Source organism: Danio rerio, chromosome 5 (assembly GCF_049306965.1).
Source record: "Danio rerio strain Tuebingen ecotype United States chromosome 5, GRCz12tu, whole genome shotgun sequence".
Taxonomy (NCBI): Eukaryota; Metazoa; Chordata; class Actinopteri; order Cypriniformes; family Danionidae; genus Danio; species Danio rerio.
This window is the reverse complement of record NC_133180.1, coordinates 15,090,607-15,111,641: the sequence shown is the minus strand read 5'-3', so window position 1 is coordinate 15,111,641 and position 21,035 is coordinate 15,090,607. Positions and strand designations below refer to the sequence as shown.

At 34.1% G+C, this 21,035-nt stretch overlaps 2 protein-coding genes across 2 annotated transcripts in view; both read left to right on the top strand.

Annotated features, from left to right (window-relative positions):
* Positions 1-713: 713 nt before the first annotated feature.
* On the top strand, positions 714-16,110 carry ap3m2 (adaptor related protein complex 3 subunit mu 2). The gene is given in 9 exon segments (NM_001002154.1): positions 714-772; positions 1,191-1,471; positions 3,707-3,878; positions 4,815-4,952; positions 5,050-5,135; positions 7,906-8,039; positions 8,666-8,873; positions 10,545-10,689; positions 15,035-16,110. Coding segments are annotated over 8 exon segments (1,257 nt in total). The 5' UTR covers positions 714-772; positions 1,191-1,198; the 3' UTR covers positions 15,136-16,110.
* A 1,445-nt stretch (positions 16,111-17,555) lies between these two features.
* tet3 (tet methylcytosine dioxygenase 3) overlaps positions 17,556-21,035 on the top strand; it is a 67,243-nt gene continuing 63,763 nt past the window's right edge. Inside the window, exon 1 of the mRNA NM_001327945.1 lies at positions 17,556-18,452. The gene's annotated coding sequence lies outside the window, so the exon portion shown is untranslated. The remainder of the gene's footprint in view (positions 18,453-21,035) is intronic.

The window sequence follows — 21,035 nt, the reverse complement described above, 5'->3', positions numbered from 1 at the left end:
GTTCTTAGGTAAATACTGTAAAAAATAAATAAAGTGCAAACCCTTTAACTATCATTATTATCATTAGTTATCAGCAGCCAGATCATGGAAAAATTTGACAATTTCTCTTAATTTTAGGTCACAGTTTGAAACGTGAACAGTATTGAATATAAATTTACTAATATTAAAATGTTACTAAAACAAAAGCTTTATTATAATCTTGTTTCATTTTGTTTGCAATGAGACGCACATAGAGAACAGTATAAGCTTTAAGGAGACAAACTCGTGTGTTGAAGTGCAAAAAAAAACTCCAGTAGTCTAGTATAATTACCTTGACAATATTTAGCTACATTTATGACAATCACAAACCTTTTTGAAAGCCTGCCTTTTAGGATTATATACCAACATACGAGTTGATATGTACTGTTGTTGACCTATAAGTGCAATATGCAGTACATTCATGAATGTTTGTTAGCACTTGGTATCAGTTTTCTTTGTCAAGACTCGGAGCACAAGCGTCTCACCTTGAGCCAATAAAACAACAATGTGCACTGACGTTTTTTTGCTACTGTCCAATGAAGCTCCAGTATTATCTTTCACTTGCTTCCGCACGTCGCGCCAATCATATTTGAAGTGGGCGGGCGCACGTGCAGTACGTGACCCACCATTGGCCAACCGAGACGTCGATCGTACATGTTCTCGTCTCAGTATAACGGAGAAGGAAGCGATATTTCAGATTCTGCTTTATTACAAAATACTGGGAAGTGGTGGGAGACATAAGAATCCAGAAATCGTAAGTATTAATTCCTCTTTACAATGTGCACATCCACACCCAAAGACAAACAAACGACCGGCTGAAAATGCGAAATGAATGAACCTTTTTAATCCGCAGCTTGTCACAAGACTGTCCTGTGATGCGAGCGAGGGGAGGAGAAAAACAGATAGAGGGAGGATGATGATGATGATGTGATTCTGTTAACAGCAAGTTCATTTAGTTTCATCCGAGCGGGCTGCTTTTTAAAACAACTATCTTTCCATCCGGTAACTAGATAGGCACGTAGAATATTAAATGAGCCCAGCGGCCTCCTATCAGTTACGTTACCTGTAAGGATGCTGGCAGGTTGCTGTTCAGTTATTGCCTGAACGACCTGAGACCGAGCAGGTTTCATTCAAATATAAAGTACTGTTCTTTTCTTGTATCGTTTTTCTAGCTGCCACGATGATCCACAGTCTATTCCTCGTTAACGCATCGGGGGACATCTTTCTGGAGAAGCACTGGAAGAGTGTGGTCAGCCGATCTGTATGTGACTACTTCTTCGAGGCCCTGGAGCGCGCCACGGAACCGGAGAACGTACCTCCGGTGATCCCGACGCCGCATCACTACCTCATCAACGTGCTCCGCCATCGCATCTACTTCGTGGCCGTGATACAGAGCGAGGTGCCGCCGCTGTTTGTCATCGAGTTCCTCCATCGTGTGGTCGACACCTTTCAGGTTTGTTTGGGTTTCATAATTTTGCTTTAGTGATGGTGAATAATACCATGTTGATATATACCATGTACCACGGTATATAATTAGGCCTGTAGCCAGGGGGCGTTCCGGTGGTTCGGAAAACCCACCCCTCACTGACAAAGGTCCAGAATTTGTCCCAAACATGAGCTCAATTGTCCTATTTTGACTGCTATGCTGTAATGGTGAAAATAAGCCGTCAAAAAAGGCTTTAAGACCAAGCAGAATCATCTGTTGGCTGGTGTGACTTCAGTTAATCAGTTCTGGCCAACAACGCTAACATATTTTTCATGAGGCCAACATCCAGCTGTGCAAGAAAATAGTTTACAAGTAACTTATTATAAATCTTGGACAAAATAAGACCAATAAAAAGGTGTGAAGCACCAAAAGCGGCCCATATTAAAATTGATTTGAAAACTGTTTTGGCTAAAATAGTCAAAATGGTTATGATCACCATCTGACAAGCCAATTCAGAATAGTGCTTAAAATGTCACTAAAATGCAGTATTTAAATCCCATAATTAAATAGAAAAAAGTTCTTTTGAGAAAAAAAAAAAAAGAATGACCCCTTTCACCAGGCTGGCTACGGAGTGTGATTATAAATTAATATACAAATAATATACCTAATATACAAAGTGGGGCGAGGCAGTGGCGCAGTAGGTAGTGCTGTCGCCTCCCAGCAAGAAGGTCGCTGGGTCACTGGTTCGAACCTCGGCTCAGTTGACGTTTCTGTGTGGAGTTTGCATGTTCTCCCTGCCTTCGTGTGGGTTTCCTTCGGGTGCTCCGGTTTCCCCCACAGTCCAAAGACTTGTGGTATAGGTGAATTGGGTAAGCTAAATTGTCCGTAGTGTGTGATGTGTGAATGTGTTTGTGGATGTTTCCCAGAGATGGGTTGCGGCTGGAAGGGCATCCACTGCGTAAAAAAAAAACTTGCTGGATAAGTTGGCGGTTCATTCCGCTGTGGCGACCCTGGATGAATAAAGGGATTAAGCCATTATACTCATATTCCATGAGTAGTAATAGAGTCAAGTTTTTGATAATGTTATTACTTTACAGAATTGCATATGTACACAGAGTGTGCAATGTACACTCACCGGCCACTTTATTAGGTACAGCTTACTAGTACCATGTTGGACCTACTTTTGCCTTCAGAACTGCCTTAATCCTTCGTGGCATAGAATTAACAAGGTACTGGAAATATTCCTCAGAGATTTTGGTCCACGTTGACATGATAGCATCATACAGTAGCTGCAGATATGTCGGCTGCACATCCATGATGCGAATCTCCCGTTCCACCACATCCAAAAGGTTCTCTACTGGATTGAGATCTGGTGACTCTGTAGGCCATTTGAGTACAGTGAACTCATCGTCATGTTCAAGAAACCAGTCTGAGATGATTCACACTTAATGACATAATGTGTTATGCTGCTAGAAATAGCCATATTTTTCAGGCCATTTTCTGTAAACCCTAGAGATGGTTGTGCATGAAAATCCTTGTAGATCAGCGGTTTCTGAAATATCAGACCAGCCCGTCTCTGGCACCAACCTTTCTTCCCCATTCTGATGCTCAGTTTGAACTGCAGCAGATTGTATTGGCTATGTCTACAAGCGAAAATGCATCAAGTTGCTGCCATGTGATTGGCTGATTAAAAATTTGCGTTAACAAACAGTTGGACAGGTGTACCTAATAAAGTGGCCGGTGAGTACACATTGGAGACGTGTGATAATAAATTATGTTTTTTTTATACAGTGGTTGTTTATATAAACTTGACCAATCAGATGCATCTCTTCACTAGGTGATGTTCTGCTATTGGCTGGAGTGGAAATAAATACTGAAAATAAATACTCTGAAGTCGAGATGAGAGGAAAATGACAACAGTCAACAGTTAAAGACTTAATGTTTGCACCTTGGCAGACTCATTTTAATGGTTTTCATGTGCAAAGTTTAGTTCCATTATTTAAACTGCAGTTTTTTGGAAAAAAAACTATATATTTCTTTAAGGTCAAAATAGACACAGATGTGTTATGAGGCTCCAACATAATTTTGTAGAAGCGTATTTTTATGCAAGGTATTCTAAGTTACCTTAAATAATCCAATTTGATTGCAGCAACTAATATAAAATACTTCACATTAATGTATTATTGAATGTAATGTAAAGCATTACATTAAACCACTACTCCTGAAAACATTCAATAACGTGTGTTAAATGTTTCCCTTTAGGACTATTTTGGGGTGTGCACAGAGGCTGCTATTAAAGACAATGTAGTTGTAGTCTATGAGCTGCTGGAGGAGATGCTGGATAATGGCTTCCCCCTGGCCACCGAATCAAACATCCTAAAAGAGCTCATTAAACCTCCTACCATCCTGCGCACAGTGGTCAACACCATCACAGGTAATCTCTGTTAGTTTGTGGTGTGATTTATTTCTGTCAGCTTCTAAAGCCATATTAAAGTGGAGCTGTTATGGAAACATCACTTTTATACAGGGTTTAAACACAGTTGTGTGACAACAGTTTGTGAATATAATCAGCCTCTAATAGTAAAAATGTATTCATTCTATTGTTTATAAGCACGCTTGAAAAAGGAAACACTTTGATTATGACATTATCACTTTGTATGTGTTATCAAATGGAGTAAGCCTCGCCCATTAGTGAAGATCTCCCCCTCATTAGCATAAGAGGTTTGGTCTTGTTCTCGAATCTGCCACTATTCTGACACATAGGCATTTATAGCTCCGCCCTTTTTTGAAAAGAGCACAATCTCATTTGAATTTAAAGCGACAGTCACCAAAACGGCAAAATTAGGATTAAAACCTAAAAGGGGCAGTTAAAAAACATTATTTAATTTGTTTTGCCCTTATTTTATTTTATATTTTATGTTGTTTTATTTGATTTATTCTTTCCTTTTTAATAAAATTTTAATTTAATTGAATTTTTTGCCTCTTTTTTTTATTTTTTACATTTTTCCCACTTTAATTAAATTTAAAAAAAAAAATTTTCCTCTTTAATTTAATTAAATTTACTTTTTATTTTTTTATATTACACTTTGTACTTTAAGATATTTTTATTTTATTTTTCCCTCTTTAATATAATTTTATTTGTTTTCCATGTTTCTTTTTTATTTCCCCCATTTACATTAATTTAAAATAAAAAAAATTCCCTTTGTTTTATTTTTATTGTATTATATTTTATTTCCCCCCTTTAAATTTAATTATTTGTGTAGTATTTTGAGCTGAAACTTCACATACACACTTATTTAAGGACTTATTTTACATCTTATAAAAAGGGTCATAAGGGTCTCCTTTAATAATTTCCTCTATTTGTTCACAGGAAGTACTAATGTTGGTGAGCAGCTTCCTACAGGTCAGCTATCAGTGGTACCGTGGCGGAGAACAGGTGTTAAATATACCAACAACGAAGCTTATTTCGATGTGGTGGAAGAAATCGATGCTATCATTGACAAATCAGGTAGGTCTTTTTATCCTGCAGTATGTGACGGTTTACAGATAAAACCATAAAATGAATCAGTAAATCATTTATTTATGTTTCTGCTTTTCCATACTAGGTTCAACCATCACAGCTGAGATACAGGGAGTGATAGACGCATGTGTGAAACTCACAGGGATGCCAGATCTCACCCTGTCGTTTATGGTAAATCTGGGCATTTTCATTTCAAACAATGTCACATTTTACTTGAACAAACAACAATAATCTATTATTATTTATTTGTTAAATAATTGATCAATTACTGTTACTGTATTCACAGCCTTACCCAGATACATCCATGCGCACACACACAGAGACACAGACATGTATAAATGTATAATTACCCTTTTGTAACCCCCATAAAATAATGAATGGGTGTAGATAAAACAGATAAGACAGATAAAATAGATAAGACAGATAAAATTAGATAAAACAGATAAAATAATAAATAAATGTACACCTCATCATCATTATAATAGTGTTAAAGTGTTGATGCTTAAATAAGTATTAAAATGAAATGTATAAAAAATGTTTCAATAATATCCGCAACCACAAGGGGGCGGAGATGAGCATCCAGCGCTCTCATTTGCTGACTTAGACTGCTGACACCCAATCAGAGAATTATAACTCGCATATACATGTTTTAACATTTTTTATACATTTTATTTTAATACATTTATCTAATTTTATCTGTCTCTGTTTTATCTACACCCATTCATTATTTTATGGGGGTTACACCTTGTTAAAGTTACATTTCAAAATATATATAAAATAATATTCAATTATTATTTGGTGTGATTCTGACCTGTGTTTATTGCGATATGCAAATTATATGTGAAAATGCAAAATTTGATTACATTTTAATGCTTAAAAACTTAAGAATCTGACAAATAGGTCAAATTAAATGATAGTGGTCAAGTACACGGATTTCCCAGTACTGGATTGCAGCTGAAAGGGCATCTGCTGTGTAAAACAAATGCCAGAGTAGTTGGCGGTTTATTCCACTGTGGTGATCCCTGATAAATAAGACACTAAGCAGAAGGAAAATGAATAAATGTATAAAGATTTAACATTACAATTAATATAATTAATAAAACTTTTATTAAAGGGGTTTAGTGCATGGAGCAACGAATGTTTAATGCGTGTTATTAAATACTAATATAATATAATATAAATACAGTACATGCACATAAATTGTTCATTGCTTGACATATTTTGGTGCAAACTGTAATAATATAATTGACCAACTACATAAATTTGGGTGTTTATCTATCTTTATCTCTATGCAATACATATAAAAGTGAAAGAGCTTACATAGAGCAATACACCCATGTAGCATATCTAAACTGCTTGATTACTTTGACTATGGCAAAATATTAAGTATGTTTTCACACAGCTTCAAATGCAGTTAACATAAATTATAAGCATCATCTCTAAAGCTTATTTTAAATTGTGTTAAAAAGCAAACTATAAATAGGTTTTATCACTGTAACCATGAGGAAAAATATGTGGAAGCTGCTAAATTATATAGAGAAGGACTCGGTAAGCAGCGAAAGTTGCAATGTTTTGACAAACTGAATTTAATAAGTGATAAAATATATGTAGGAGCAGTATTAAATAAGGTACTGGCCTAATACTTTAATTAAGAACAAAAAGCGCTGGTAAATAGTCAAATTGACCAAGGAGATATATAAATTATATATATATATATATATATATATATATATATATATATATATATATATATATATATATATAATTTATATATCTCCTTGGTCAATTTGACTATTTACCAGCGCTTTTTGTTCTTCAGAAAGTTTTTCTTCTTCTTATGCTTTATTTCTTATAACTTTTGGCAGTCTTGTTGTACTCTAAATGTTTCAGCTTAATACATAACAATAAGTGGTTATTTACAGAGGCAGTTATCTTCAAAATTTGCAAGTTTTTGTCCAGTTCGATGGCGTTGTTTACATTTTTTCCTCTCCTTCTTCTTGAAACACTCTAAACAATATAGATTTGACTTGATGTAAACTGACATGAGCACTAAAAGTGCAATTATTAAAAAGGTATCCTGTTAGTCGTTAAGCTAAATATTTAATATTAGATGAAACAAACTAAACTCAAAGTTAAAGGTAAAAAAAATCCTTTTCCATAGCTTCCACACTTTATACCAAGTGGGCACACGTGCAGTTTTGTGTGTGTGTGTTTTTATTATTACAAATGACAAAGCCTTGTTTAGTTTGACCAACCAAAAACACAACTTGTTCCAGTGTTTTTTATCTTCCACTTTATTTGTTATAATTTTTGGGAGTCCTATAATAGTCTAGATGTTTTATTTCCTAGTCTGACTGATTAGTACAGCCTAAAACATTACAGTAAGTGGTCATTTTCAGAGGTAATAAATACCAAAATTTCAGTTCAGTCGCATTGTTTACATTTTGCTTTTTAACGTGGTCGACTGATGATGTGCCATGAAACTCTCTAAATATAATAAATTTGACGTTGTAAACTAACACAAGCACTAAAATTAAAAATATTTAAAAAATGTATAGTCGATGTAAAGCTAAATTTAATATACGATAAAACTAAACTAAACTTAAAATTAAACCTAAAAAGTACTTCCCACCAGCTCTTTTTCCACTAGCTTCCACACTTTATAACTTGATAACATATTTTAAAAGGCAATTAACTAAAATTAAGGCAAGTTTAGACATTAAACCTACTAATGCTACCTGAAAAAAAAGAAAAAAAATTAAACATGCTCATTATTCAAGATTACTATTTAATTCTACAATAGTAGGCATTCAGTGAGGTATAAATTAAGTGCACTTTCAAGTTGATGATTGTTATATAGTTATTATTACTGTATACTAACATTTCCCCCCCACTATATTCCTTTACAAACATGTGTTTGTCTACTTATGTCGTTCTATAGAATCCTCGACTCTTGGATGATGTCAGCTTCCATCCCTGTGTGCGGTTCAAGCGTTGGGAGGCTGAGCGAATTTTGTCTTTTATCCCACCAGACGGCAACTTCCGCCTCCTGTCCTACCACGTCAGCTCACAGAAGTGAGAAAGACCCAACATATTCGCTTTTTTTGCTAAAATTAAAGCAGTATTTAATTTCTAAAAAATCCTTTTAAGGTCAAAATTGTTAGTTTCCTAAAGCAATATTTTTCAACTGTCTACAGAACAAACCACCGTTATATAATGAGTTGCCTGATTATCCTAACTTGCATAATTAACCTAAACAAGCCTTTAAATGGCACTTTAAGCTGAATACTAGTGTTCTAATAAATGTTTAGTCAAATATGATGCACTGTCATCATGGCAAACATAAAACAAATCTATTAAATATGAGTTATTAAAACTATTGTGTTTAGAAATGTGTTGAAAAATCCTTTTATTTGTGTAGCACTTTTCACAAGACTTAATGTTTCAAAGCAGCTTTACAAAATGTGCACATTATTGTATTACAATCAAAATAAAAAAAATTATAACTTTATTACTAAAACCTTGAACTAATTAACTAATAGCTTTTAACAGTTAAAGGTATCATATATAAGCATAGTTGACCTTCAGTTATATTGTATATAGGTGATGTCGATGTGCACGTTCAATAAAGTGTATTGGCTTTCGGTTGTGTTGATGTGTATATGTCAGTGATTTGAATGCTTTTTTGCTGTACTCTCCAGCCTGGTGGCGATCCCAGTGTACGTCAAGCACAACATCAGCTTTAGAGAAGGCAGTTCTCAGGGCCGTTTCGAGCTCACCCTCGGCCCAAAGCAGACCATGGGTAAGGTGGTGGAAGCAGTTCTGGTGAGCAGTCAGCTGCCGCGGGGCGTCCTCAATGCCAACCTCAACCCTTCACAGGGCACTTACACTTTTGACCCTGTCACAAAGGTGAAGAAATGCTTCTTTTGCATTGTTCTGCTGTTCACATTGAAATTTGATTGAAATCAACTTGACTTATTATTATTATTATTATTTTTAATTATTATTATCATTTTTATAAATAGATGTTGTTCTGTTTGTTTTAATATGAGTGTAGTCAACTTGGGACACATTTGCCTTTATTTAATTTTTTAGTTTATTATATTTATGATAGTTTTTGAATAGATGTTGTTCTGTTGAAGATATGCACCAATATATCAGCAGCCGATATTTATCTGTTATTTGTCTATTAATTTAAAGCTATCGGCAGTAATATAAAAATACTGAAAATGCTGATGGTTTGTTAATTGCTTGAAAAAAAAGATTTCCATTTCTTTTAAATAATCCAAATTTTTTCTTAGATTTAAATTATTGAATGCTTGGAAAGAAGAATATATCCGGAAAAACTTGACTACAACGCAGTCTAGTTTGTACAAAATGTCAGATTAGTCAAAACATTGATTAGATTGCGCTCAAATCTCTTGAATGATACAAGAAACTGACTGCACTTTAGAGAGTCAAATTTTAAAATATATACATACAGCCATAGATCTGGCTTTATTTGTAAAGCTGACTAAATAAATATGTTCGCTTATATGGTAAATAATAGTTACTGCTGTTGAAAGAAATGCTGAATAGCAAAATTTACCTTTGAAGATTGTCATACTCTATTTTTGTTTGCTTGTGGTGTTAGACAGTTGAATGTAAATGGATCTGACTTGTTCAGCAAAACCACTTTAATAGAGAAAAACTAGTACTGAATGCAATTGACCAATATCAGTATTAGAATTCAGCTAAATAGTGTATAAAAAATGCTCATAAAACATTGATTATTTTGCAGTCAAATGTCTTTAACAATAAAAAAAACTGACTGCACTTTAGAGTCAATATCTTTCTGGAGCAGCAAAGTGTATAATATACATACAGCAATAGCTCTGGCTTTATTTGTAAAGCTGATTGAATAAATATGTTCTCTTATATGTCAAATAATAGTTACTTTTGTTAAAAGAAATGTTGAATACCCGAATTCATGTTTGAAGATTGTAATACTGTATGTTTTTTTATCTGAACTTGTGGTGTTATACAGTTGAATGTTAAATAGATCTGACCCATGCTCAGTAATGGAAAGAGAACTAGTTCTGAATGCAAATGATCAACATCGGTATCTGAATAAGACTGAATATCCACACAAAAACCCCCAAAACAAACCTTGCGGTGCATCTCTATTGTCAAGTGTTATATTTATTTCTTTGTATAAAGTATTGTACTTTTATTTTGCCCATCTAAAGCAAAGAAATGCTCAACTGACTGCAATTAGATCTATAAAAAGCTAATTACAAAGTATTATACAATATAAGACTGTCTGTAGCTGCATCATTTTTTTCATGAAGGCCCTGTTGTTTGCACATGCTCTTAAGATGCTTTATTAATCAACCAACCACAAGTGTATGACGACATCCAGGAGTAGTCGAAAGCACATTTAGTTTGATTGCTTTTATAGTGTAGATGTTAATGTGATCAGATGTGTTCAGGCAGCCACACATGTTGTGAGAAAGCACACCAAAAGAATTATGGTCAAATTAATCATCAATAGTAGAGCTCTATTTGGCATAATTTTGGCATAATTTGTGTCATTTTCAGCTTTTGTCATGGGATGTGGGGAAGATAAACCCTCAGAAACTGCCGAGTTTAAAAGGGTCCATGAGTCTTCAGGCTGGAGCCTCCAAACCTGATGAGAACCCCACAATCAACATCCAGTTCAAGATTCAACAGCTGGCCATTTCAGGTACTGAACATCAGTGTTTTCAGGTTTTTCTTCAAATCTTAGATAGAACATTGAGCAGTAAACCAATACAATACCACCATTTGGTTTTCCTCATAGAGATTTAGAATGCATTGCAACTCTACTAATGCTGGGTACACACTAATATACAGTAAAGTCAGAATTATTAGCCCCCTTTTGAATTTGTTTTTTCTTTTTTTAAATATTTCCTAAATTATGTTTAACAGAGCAAGGAAATTTTCACAGTATATCTGATAATATCTTTTCTTCTAGAGAAAGTCTTATTTGTTTTAATTAGGCTAGAATAAAAGCAGTTTTTAATTTTTTTAAAAACATTTTAAGGTCAAAATTATTTGCCCCTTTAAGCTAATTTTTTTTTCCGATAGTCTACAGAACAAACCATCGTTATACAATGACTTGCCTAATTACTCTAACCTGCCTAGTTAACCTAATAACCTAGTTAAGCCTTTAAATGTCACTTTAAGCTATATAGAAGTGTCTTGAAAAATATCTAGTCAAATAATATTTACTGTCATCATGGCAAAGATACAATAAATCAGTTATTAGAAATTCGTTATTAAAACTATTATGTTTAGAAATGTGTTGAAAAAATCTCTCCGTTAAACAGAAATTGGGTAAAAAATGGGGGCTAATAATTCAGGGAGGCTAATAATACTGACTTCAACCGTGTATATTTCTAGCCTATAAATAATTATATTATTCTTTATTATAATAATATAATATTATTATTTGAACAGATAATTAATAGGCCTAACATTAACCGGTTGCACGTGATCATCCTTTCATTATCACTCTCTGTATGTTTTTCACCTGCTTTCTTTTGCTTACAGTTTTTTTTTTTAATAATATGATTTAATTATCGTTGTTTTACTATAACATTGCATTAATATAAGATTAACTCCCCATTCATGTCTAGGACAGATTATAGTGCATATTTTAGATACGTGATGATAGTTCTTTTTTTAAATGTCATTTTATTCACTAAAAATTTTGTTTAATAAAAAGCGCATGAACACTGCTATATTTAGCTCGCTTTGACACATTTAAAATTTGTGGCTAAGAAATAATTATTTATTTTTGATGTGGTCTGAGATGAATTTGCTAAATCCTTAATTTTGAGCTCTAAAAAGTCATGCGAAATAAAAACTAATTGCAATGTGACACATTTGCTCATGCACATTGAGCGAGCTCATGCACACAAATAGTGAAATGAATGAAGAGGCATGAGGTCAAAACACAAAATCTAAATCAAGTAGTTTCAGCATGTCAAAGTCAAATTTATGCATATAAAATATATAGTGGTCATCCACCACAGTTGTTTTCCGTGGTCTTCCGGGTCTTTTGGTGTTGCTGAGCTCACTGATGCGTTCTTTGGTTTTTAAAATAATGTTCCAAACAGTTGTTTTGACCATGCCTACTGTTTTTGCTATCTCTCTGATGTTTTTTTAAGTTTAATGATGGCTTGCTTGACTGATAGTGACAGCTCTTTGGATCTCATCTTGAGAGTTGACAGTAACAGATTGCAAATACTAATAGCACAACCTTTTATCTGCTCATTGTAATTGGTATAATGAGGGAATAACACACACCTGGCCATGGAACAGCTGAGAAGCAAATTGTCCAATTACTTTTGGACCCTTAACAAGTGGGAGGCACATATGCAAACTGTTGTAATTCCTTCAGCGTTCACCTGATTTGGATGTAAATACCCTCAAATTAAAGCTGACAGTCTGCAGTTAAAGCACATCTTGTTCATATCAAATCCATTGTGTTGGTGTATAGAGCCCAAAATGTTAGAATTGTGTGGATGTCCAAATATGTATGGACCTAGCAGTATGTGATATTTGCACATGCTTTCAGGCTTAACATTAGTAACATTTACTACAAAAGGCCGCAGTTCATGGAGAAACTATGCAAACAGCTGTCAATATCGCAGAATGATTATTTGACTATAGCATAATGATATCGCATGTGATATGTTGCATCCCTTGACAGAGAACTAAGGCTTTGTGTAGTAAATGCTGTTTTAGCTGAACACACGTGCTGGATATTCAAAGCCGATTACAGAGAAGGCTTCACAGAATAATGCGCATGAAAGTCACATGCGATTTATCGTTCATAAAGACAGCACACCAACCACACACACAGATTTTCAGTCCGAATATGAGCAGGAAATCTCACAAAGTCTCAAGAATTGAGAATAAACATGGCAGATGAACAAACAAACATTGGGGCTGTTGCCAAAAATCCACTGTCCTCAACCCAAAATAAGCTAAACAAACTTTGTTGTGTTTATATCACTGCTCTCTAGTGACTTGAAGTGCTTTGGATAAAAGTGTCTGCTAAATGTAGATGATCCTCCATCTCTGCTGTCTAAATCCATTTCTTTTTTATCAGCGCCATGATCTTTTGCCATGCTTCTGTCAGCATTCTGATTCTATATCGTTTAGTTTCACATGATAATCACTGGCTTGTTGACATAATTTTGCCTTCTGGGTTTCCCAAACACATCAGGATTTCTGATCATTATAAATATCCCACATGTTCTTCCGAAAAGATGAATTCACTCCTAAATCACCTCACACCACAGGAAAATCTGATAAGATCATCTTTAGAACCACAAAGACAATTGTCAGAACATTGGCTGTTTCTCAATATGTGTTCTTCAGTGGTCTTGTGTTCTCGTGTAACATCATCATCAGCTGCCAAAGTTCAGTTCCAATACTCAAGACCGCAAGAACAGAGAAACTTCCCGGATGCGTTATTGATATTGAGGACGCACCGATGCAGACTTGAGCACCAATTTACCTGTAGAAGTCCCAGAAGTCATTGCAACTGGAGTTGGGAAGTGCAGCATTTTATTTAGATTTATTATTAAAGCTCAGAGATGTAACTTATTTACCTCAGAAGTTTGCCTAAATGAAACAGTGAAAGTAAACATTACCATGGACATCTTAATAGAGGAATAAACACATTAAGGGTGTTTGTTTGCTGAAGTTCGTATTAAAATCTGTTTTATTTATATTGTGCAACGTATATTTATAATGTTTTTATGCATAGTATATATTTAAAAAAGGGGGAAAACTAATAAATTATTGTATGAATGCTGTAATGTTTAAATAATTGTCCATTTAAAATGTGTGAAGGTCACAAGACCATCAGAAAGAACCCAGCATTTCTCACAAGATGCATTCTCTGTTCCTGTGGTCTCCCGAGTTCATTCCTCAGAGGACACCTGGCAAGACCGGTCTCAACAAGAAACCAAGTCCGTTCTCTGTGTTCTTGGAATTGAGAAACAGCTATTGTCTCAAAATCAACCTGTGAACATCATGTGGTGTGTGCCCAGCGTAATTGTAGGCAGACAGGAAGTTATTCATGAGAAAATGTGCAATTGCTTTTAGCTCAAATATAATCGTGGGTGTATTGTATTATAGAATTCGCCACCGGGGATATAAAATTCCTTACAGTCAAATATCTCATTATTTTCATTCAAATATCATGTTTGTTTCAGGCACCTTGGAGAATTTGTTTTGGTAAAATAAATGAATAATGTGTAAATTTTCGCAGATGACCTTCAGTCTATGAATTGTTTCTTTCATCTCCCAAGGGAGATATAATAAAGCACAATTGTGCATATAAATAAATGAGCATCTGAGAATAATTGCATATAGCGGCCAGCAGGTGGAGCTGTTTGCATTGTTAAACGGATGGTTTAAACAGCTGCGCCTGTGACAGAGCATCTAGACTGCTCATTGATTCACTGCAGTCACAGCCCTTCCCTAAAGACTCTGTCGTGCCATAAACATACATTGGGGGAAATAAGTATTGAACATGTTAAATTTTTCTCAGAAAACATATTTCTGAAGGTGCTGTTGACTCAAAATTGTCTCTGGATGTTGGTAGCAACCAAAACAAATCAAATTAGTTTACAAATGAAGTCATGTGTAATAAAATGAAATGACACAGGGAAAAAGTATTGAACACATGAAGAAAAGGAGGTGTAAAAAGACATGGAAAGCCCAGACAGCAGCTGAAATCTCTCAGTAGTTCTTCAGCCACCTGCTGCCATTCATCAGTGTAAATGAATATTAGCTGCTTTAATCCAACATCTACATTATCAGGATGATGAAGATGAAACCAGGGTGGACATTTCAGCAAGACAATGATCCAAAACACAGCCAAGGAAACTCTTAAATGCTTTCAGAGGAAGAAAATAAAGCTTTAGAAATATCATTCCCAGGAAAAACATGACGTCTTTAATAATTATTTCTCCCACTGTATATGCTCTCCACCTGACATGTTTGCTTTCTGCCTTCTCACCCAACAGGTCTGAAAGTAAATAGGTTGGACATGTATGGCGAGAAGTACAAACCTTTCAAAGGCATCAAATACATGACCAAGGCGGGCAAATTTCAAGTGCGAACCTAGACGACGACTTTCAGCTTCCATTCCGTAGTTAATAAAATTGGTTGGGGACAACGAAGAAAGAGGGAACAGGTTTGAGTAATGTCCTTTGGAATGCATTTCAGGATTAATTCAGGAAATAAATGCTTAGACTGTCCTCCTTTCTGGGAGAGTATGACTCCTGGTGAGGTAAATATTGGTATTAACACTATCAGATGTGCTGTTACATGTCCGCCCAGGTTAAAGTGACAGTAACTGATTCTACGTCTCTTTTTTTTTTTTTATTACTTTGACCTTTTTATTGTCAGTTTTCGCAATCTAAAACACTTTAGTCTCGTTTCTTCATAGGCTTGAACTCTGCTGTTGTGTATCGTTCTGTGCTGTCCTCCTCTGAGATGTGAGGCGGGCAGAACAGACTTATATTACCATTACAGACTGGTTTTGGCCTCCGTCCCCAATGATTGTGTGCAAAGTAAACCATTTTCAAATGGTTTAACACTGAAGCTTTTGAGTGCTTGTTTACTGTAGTATTTTGACAGTATAAATCTGCGTTGTTTGATTGTTATTAAAGATTTTCTTTATGGTATTTATTATTGCGTACCTGACCATACCCAAACTATTTGAAGCATAACTGACCAAAACAAATGCTGTACATGATACTTGATTGTCCCGTGTCAGTTGTTTTACACCAGAATGCAACATGCTTTTAAAAAAGATGGACTTGAAGCCAAGTACTACACCCGTCCACTCATGTAAAGTGTAGTTTTTAGACAATTAATTATGATTTGTTTACTTAAGGATACAGAATGAAATACAAGAATATAATCATGTTTTGATTTTAGCTACTATAGTTGTTGTTTTTTTTCTTTCCTCCATGCTGTTTTTCAGATGAAAACAAACTGTTTACAGTACTATGAAATAATAAATACACAGAAAACATTCTGTTTGGGTGTGTGCAAATGAATTTGTGATTAAAATGAGTTAAGTATGTTTTAGTAAGCTCCTTTCATTTGTACGTTTACCATTTTGTTTCTCTTAATTATTTTTTTAAATAAACTTTTATTTAGAAAAGAAGAAATGTACAATATAAATCAGGAAGTAATCTGTTGGAGACTGGAATACAAGTATATATAATAACAAAGTGATAAGAACAATAAGTAATAGAAAGAGAAAAAAGAACAAAATAAAAAAGGGGAAGTATAAAATTAAATGAAAAAACGCAGCAATAAAGACCAACTTACTGGAAGCATGATATTTTCATAAGTTTATCATAAGTTTCTATTAACTTGCAGAATTGTTTGTTGTTTGATAAATGTATAGCTTTAAGCAAGGAATCAATTTTAAATTAAAAATAGGCAAATAAGGGAGAGGATTTAAGAATTTTTTTTTATTTGTTGATAAAGAAATTTGCATATAATATAAAAAAGTTATATATATTCTTCATTTTTATTATTGGGACTAGAATAATAACATATAATATCATTCAATTTAACGATTTGTTTTGTTGATTGTGATTTATTCAAGTAGTTATGTAGATCTGACCAAAACTTTTGTAAGATTTTACATGTAAAAACATGTGAGTCAAAGTTCCCTCATTTCCCTGACAAAAAAAAAAAAAAACAAGTAATTGCAATATCAGTAAATGTTGAAATAAATGCATTGATATTTTGTGTAGAATTTTAAAATAGATTTCCTTTGCTTTGTTTGGGATTACATATGGGAGAAGCCATGTTCTTTTCCAATCCATATCTTTTATTAACGCTGACCAATATGACTTCCCTCTTGCGCAATTAGATTTTTTTGTTGTTGAAGAATTCTAAGAATAAGTTTGTTGATGCTTTTCTTATCATTTATACTAATACCTTCTAATAATAATGAGGGTTTATGGTTCTTTTATTTATATATGAAATATGAATTGTTGTCAAGTGTAATAATTCTTTTGGGATAGCATTTACAATAATGTTAAATTTCTTAAATGGGATAGGAAATTGATGAATTTTCATAAATTGTTCATAAATTGTCAATGAGGAAAATATATGTAATACATCTCTGTCGTACCAATTAGAAAAAAAATAAGGATTTATTCTTAACTTTAATATCAGTGTTGTTCCATAAAATGTTTTATGTGGAGAAAAGTTATGAGAGTAACATAGTTTCCAAGCCAGTAATGCTTGCTGGTAAAAGTTTATTCTGGGCAAATTTACATTTCAAAATAAATTGGAGACCGCCAATTCTATTAAACCAATAATTGGGAATAAAAAAAAACACATTGAATTTGAACTAGTTATACATCTTTTAATCCAATTGTCTATGAAAGCATTTATAAAATTGTTTATATCAATAGCTTCTAATCCCTTCCCTTGCATTTTTTTTATTAAACAACAGAAATATACAATTTAAACATGACATCCAAAAATACAAATGTATTTAATAACATAAAATAAACAAAAAATAAATTGCATAAACTAAATAAATAAAAAGTCAATTTAACATAGAGATCTTTACAATATTATTTAACCTATCCAATTGACATCAATTAACTTCAGCTCTTTTGCCACTATAATTGTATATTTACATTTTTTGCTGTTAGTATATTGCAGCGATTCTATACAAATGAAAATCTATAATATAATAACCTTTAAACAAGTTTTAGAGTTATTTAATCTGCATTTATGAACATGAAATTTACCAAATAAAATTGAAAGAATCTTTATAAATTCCACAGATAAATTGTTTGGAACAAAAATAATAATATTTGGGGGTCAAATTACAACTAAAACCTGATTGTTTATTTATTTATTTATTTTTTTTGGACATATAATGATTGATCCTCCCAAAAATGTTTGAATGTTCACATTCATAAAAAGATGAATCAAAGACTCTAGGTTCACTTAAATTTTGTTCATGACATGTAGTCCTCTTGATGACGTAATTTTAACCCCTCAGTCCGCGGCACTCTCTGAACTCCACTCCACAACTTACTTCAGTCTCTCACAGGCTCTCCTTCCTCCTCCTCATCGTCGTTTAACTCTTAAAACTTCCCTGAAGTACATAGACGAGGCGAAGAAAAGTTAAAGGGTCTTTGCCCTAATGAAATGACCACTTTTTTTCTCCTCGTACAATTCGCCATGTCAAGTCTTGACTTGTAGCATTTCTTTTAACCCGTTGTAGCAAATTAACTCTACACGCTTTTCTTATTTGCACTGCTTATAAGGTAAATTAATGACGTTTTAGTCATTTATAATGATGTGTAATTGCACATGCATGTACTGTTTATAAGTAAACCGTCATTTCAATCTAAATGGGCTTTGACAAGACACTTGGAACGTTTCCACCGCTTGGTAAGTCCTGCATGTTACTACTACTAACGTTACTACAACACATCTGGAAACTTTTTATAACTGAAAAAACCAAAAAAAGTGTTCGAAACTGCCTTATTCAGCTTAAATGAAGTATGTGTATTCTCTTGTTTAAGTTTTTGAGTTGCTAATGAGGCGATTAGCCCAATACACATCGATTACTGATAACTTTTTCCACTGTAGTAGGCTATGTGAGGTATTAATAGGAACGATCAATGTAACAACAGCGGAAAGCGTTCGGACTGCTTTTGTTACACTGTATCTAACGCGTTCCAAACGAAATACCTTGTTTATTCAGAACTTAAAATGTGTTTCTTTGTAACAGATCGCGCCCGACAGAGCTGTAACACGCGCCCCAGGGTGTTGTTTTCTTTATTCAGAGGGGGGCCTTGATGATGTGTCGTTTTTCTCACCCTTTCAAGGAAAACTGTCACTTGTTTGTCAAGATAAATCGGAAAAGCTAATACAGAAGTGTATGTGCTGCAGTTTAAACGACCATTGCAGGTTTTTACACCTCTTCTTTTTTGCCGCCAGTTAAAGCGCCCGGCAAAGTGAAGAGCCACGTGCTCAAGTGCGCGTGCGAGACACTTGACTGGGCTGGTTTTAATATCTGGGCCATTTAACTATAATGCAGGATTCCTTATGGCGGGATAAACTTTCACTTCATCATTTTAACGCGGGTTTGTTTGCTCTTACACTGTGATTATGTGATCTGTCAAGTACTCTTTGTCATCCAAAGTCGTTCACATGTTAGCAAATAACCGTAAATAGTATATAGTTGCAAAACTGTTAGTTAAGCACGTATAAATTAATGACACGTTTTGGGTGAGCTAATTCGTTTAAACTCGTCGCCAAACAATGTTTTGTCTTCAAAATCGTTTGCATTGTTAACCGTACGACCTAAAAATGGCATAGTTTGTGATAATAAAGCAATTAAAATAGTGTGTAATAATTCATTTATACGTCTTATCTATCTATCTATCTATCTATCTATATATCTTTCTATCTATCTATCTATCTATATGGATGGATGGATATACTATATTAAAAAAACTTTATTTGCGTCCATTATTATATTACTGCAATAACTGCATATGTAAATATGGATGTGTAAAGATTAGATAGATAGATAGATAGATAGATAGATAGATAGATAGATAGATAGATAGATAGATAGATAGATAGATAGATAGATAGATAGATAGATAAGACGTATAAATTAATTATTACACTTAATTATATGTCCTACGGTTAACATTACGAAGGATTTGGACGAAAACTTTGTTCATCCGCGAGGACCGCGACTTTAAAAGAATGTCTCACCCCCAAAAAATAGCCAAGTCTGTTATTAATTACTCAATTTTTCTTCTCACAAACCTGTTTTAGTTTATTATTATTATGATTATTATTATTATTATGTTGAACACGATATAAGTTTAAAGGTTTGGAGCCTTGAGGGTGAGTAAATAGTAGATTATCTTTTTTTGGGTAGGGTGAAGCCTAATTTGTGGTGCAGCTAATGTCAGAAAGATCTGGTTTCATCTGAATCAGCAGATTCTTTTCCCTCATTTGATATAATCCCCGATTACAATTATATACAGGCTTTAAAAACAGAAGAGATCAGAGAAGCTTGTGGCGATTTTCCAACGTACTTGAGCTGAAATATTCCAAATAAGATAATAAAAATACCAGTAGGCATATTGTATTCGTCGTGTTTCTATGTGTACACAGTTTAACTTTACAGTCTAGACTATATTTCGATATTGTTTTAATTGGTAACCAATAAAAGTAATAATGTTATATCAAAAGTTTAATGACGTGCTGGAGAAAAACAAACAAATAAAAAAAATGTGCTCACTACAGCTTTTACATACCCCCTAGTAAAGCTCGTATCACTGTTGTAATAAAGTAATATTCAGCCCATGTTTATATCAAATACGACGAGGACAAGGTTGATTGCTCATTCTAGACGCTAAATCTTAGGCTATAACGTAAGCTAACCTAATATTAAAAAAGTAATACTCGCCTTATAAAAAGAAGAGTGGTTGACCTCCATCTTTTTGTTTGTTTGTTTTTGTTAAATGCAGTGCTCGTCTTAGCACGTTGTAATTATTAACTTTTCGAAGCAGCTATAGTGGGGACTCCTGATTTAAACCCTGTTACCTTTCACTAGCCTAGTAGGCTAGCCTACTGTATCAAACAATACATTGCGAATCAAAACGTTCCGTTAACGACGCACCACTGACGAGTATCTAAACTATACAATACCTTAACAATACACAATACGTGGACTGCGTGACCCGTAGTTACCGTTAAATATTTGAGTTTATTGACGGTCCCCTGGCGCTGAACAAAGAGCGTCAAGCGAAAGTCCTGCATTGAGACTCAAAGGACAAACAAAGAGCAATGGAGAGCTGTCTAATGGGGATTCGCCATTCTAACCGAGCATTTTCTCACATTTCGCACGTAGTACCTTCCGTGTTTCAATATCTTTTGTCTGGTGTTCCCCCCCCCCGTACATCAATGTAGGAGATTGAAAAAAAAAACTGATTTCAGAGTTCAGGC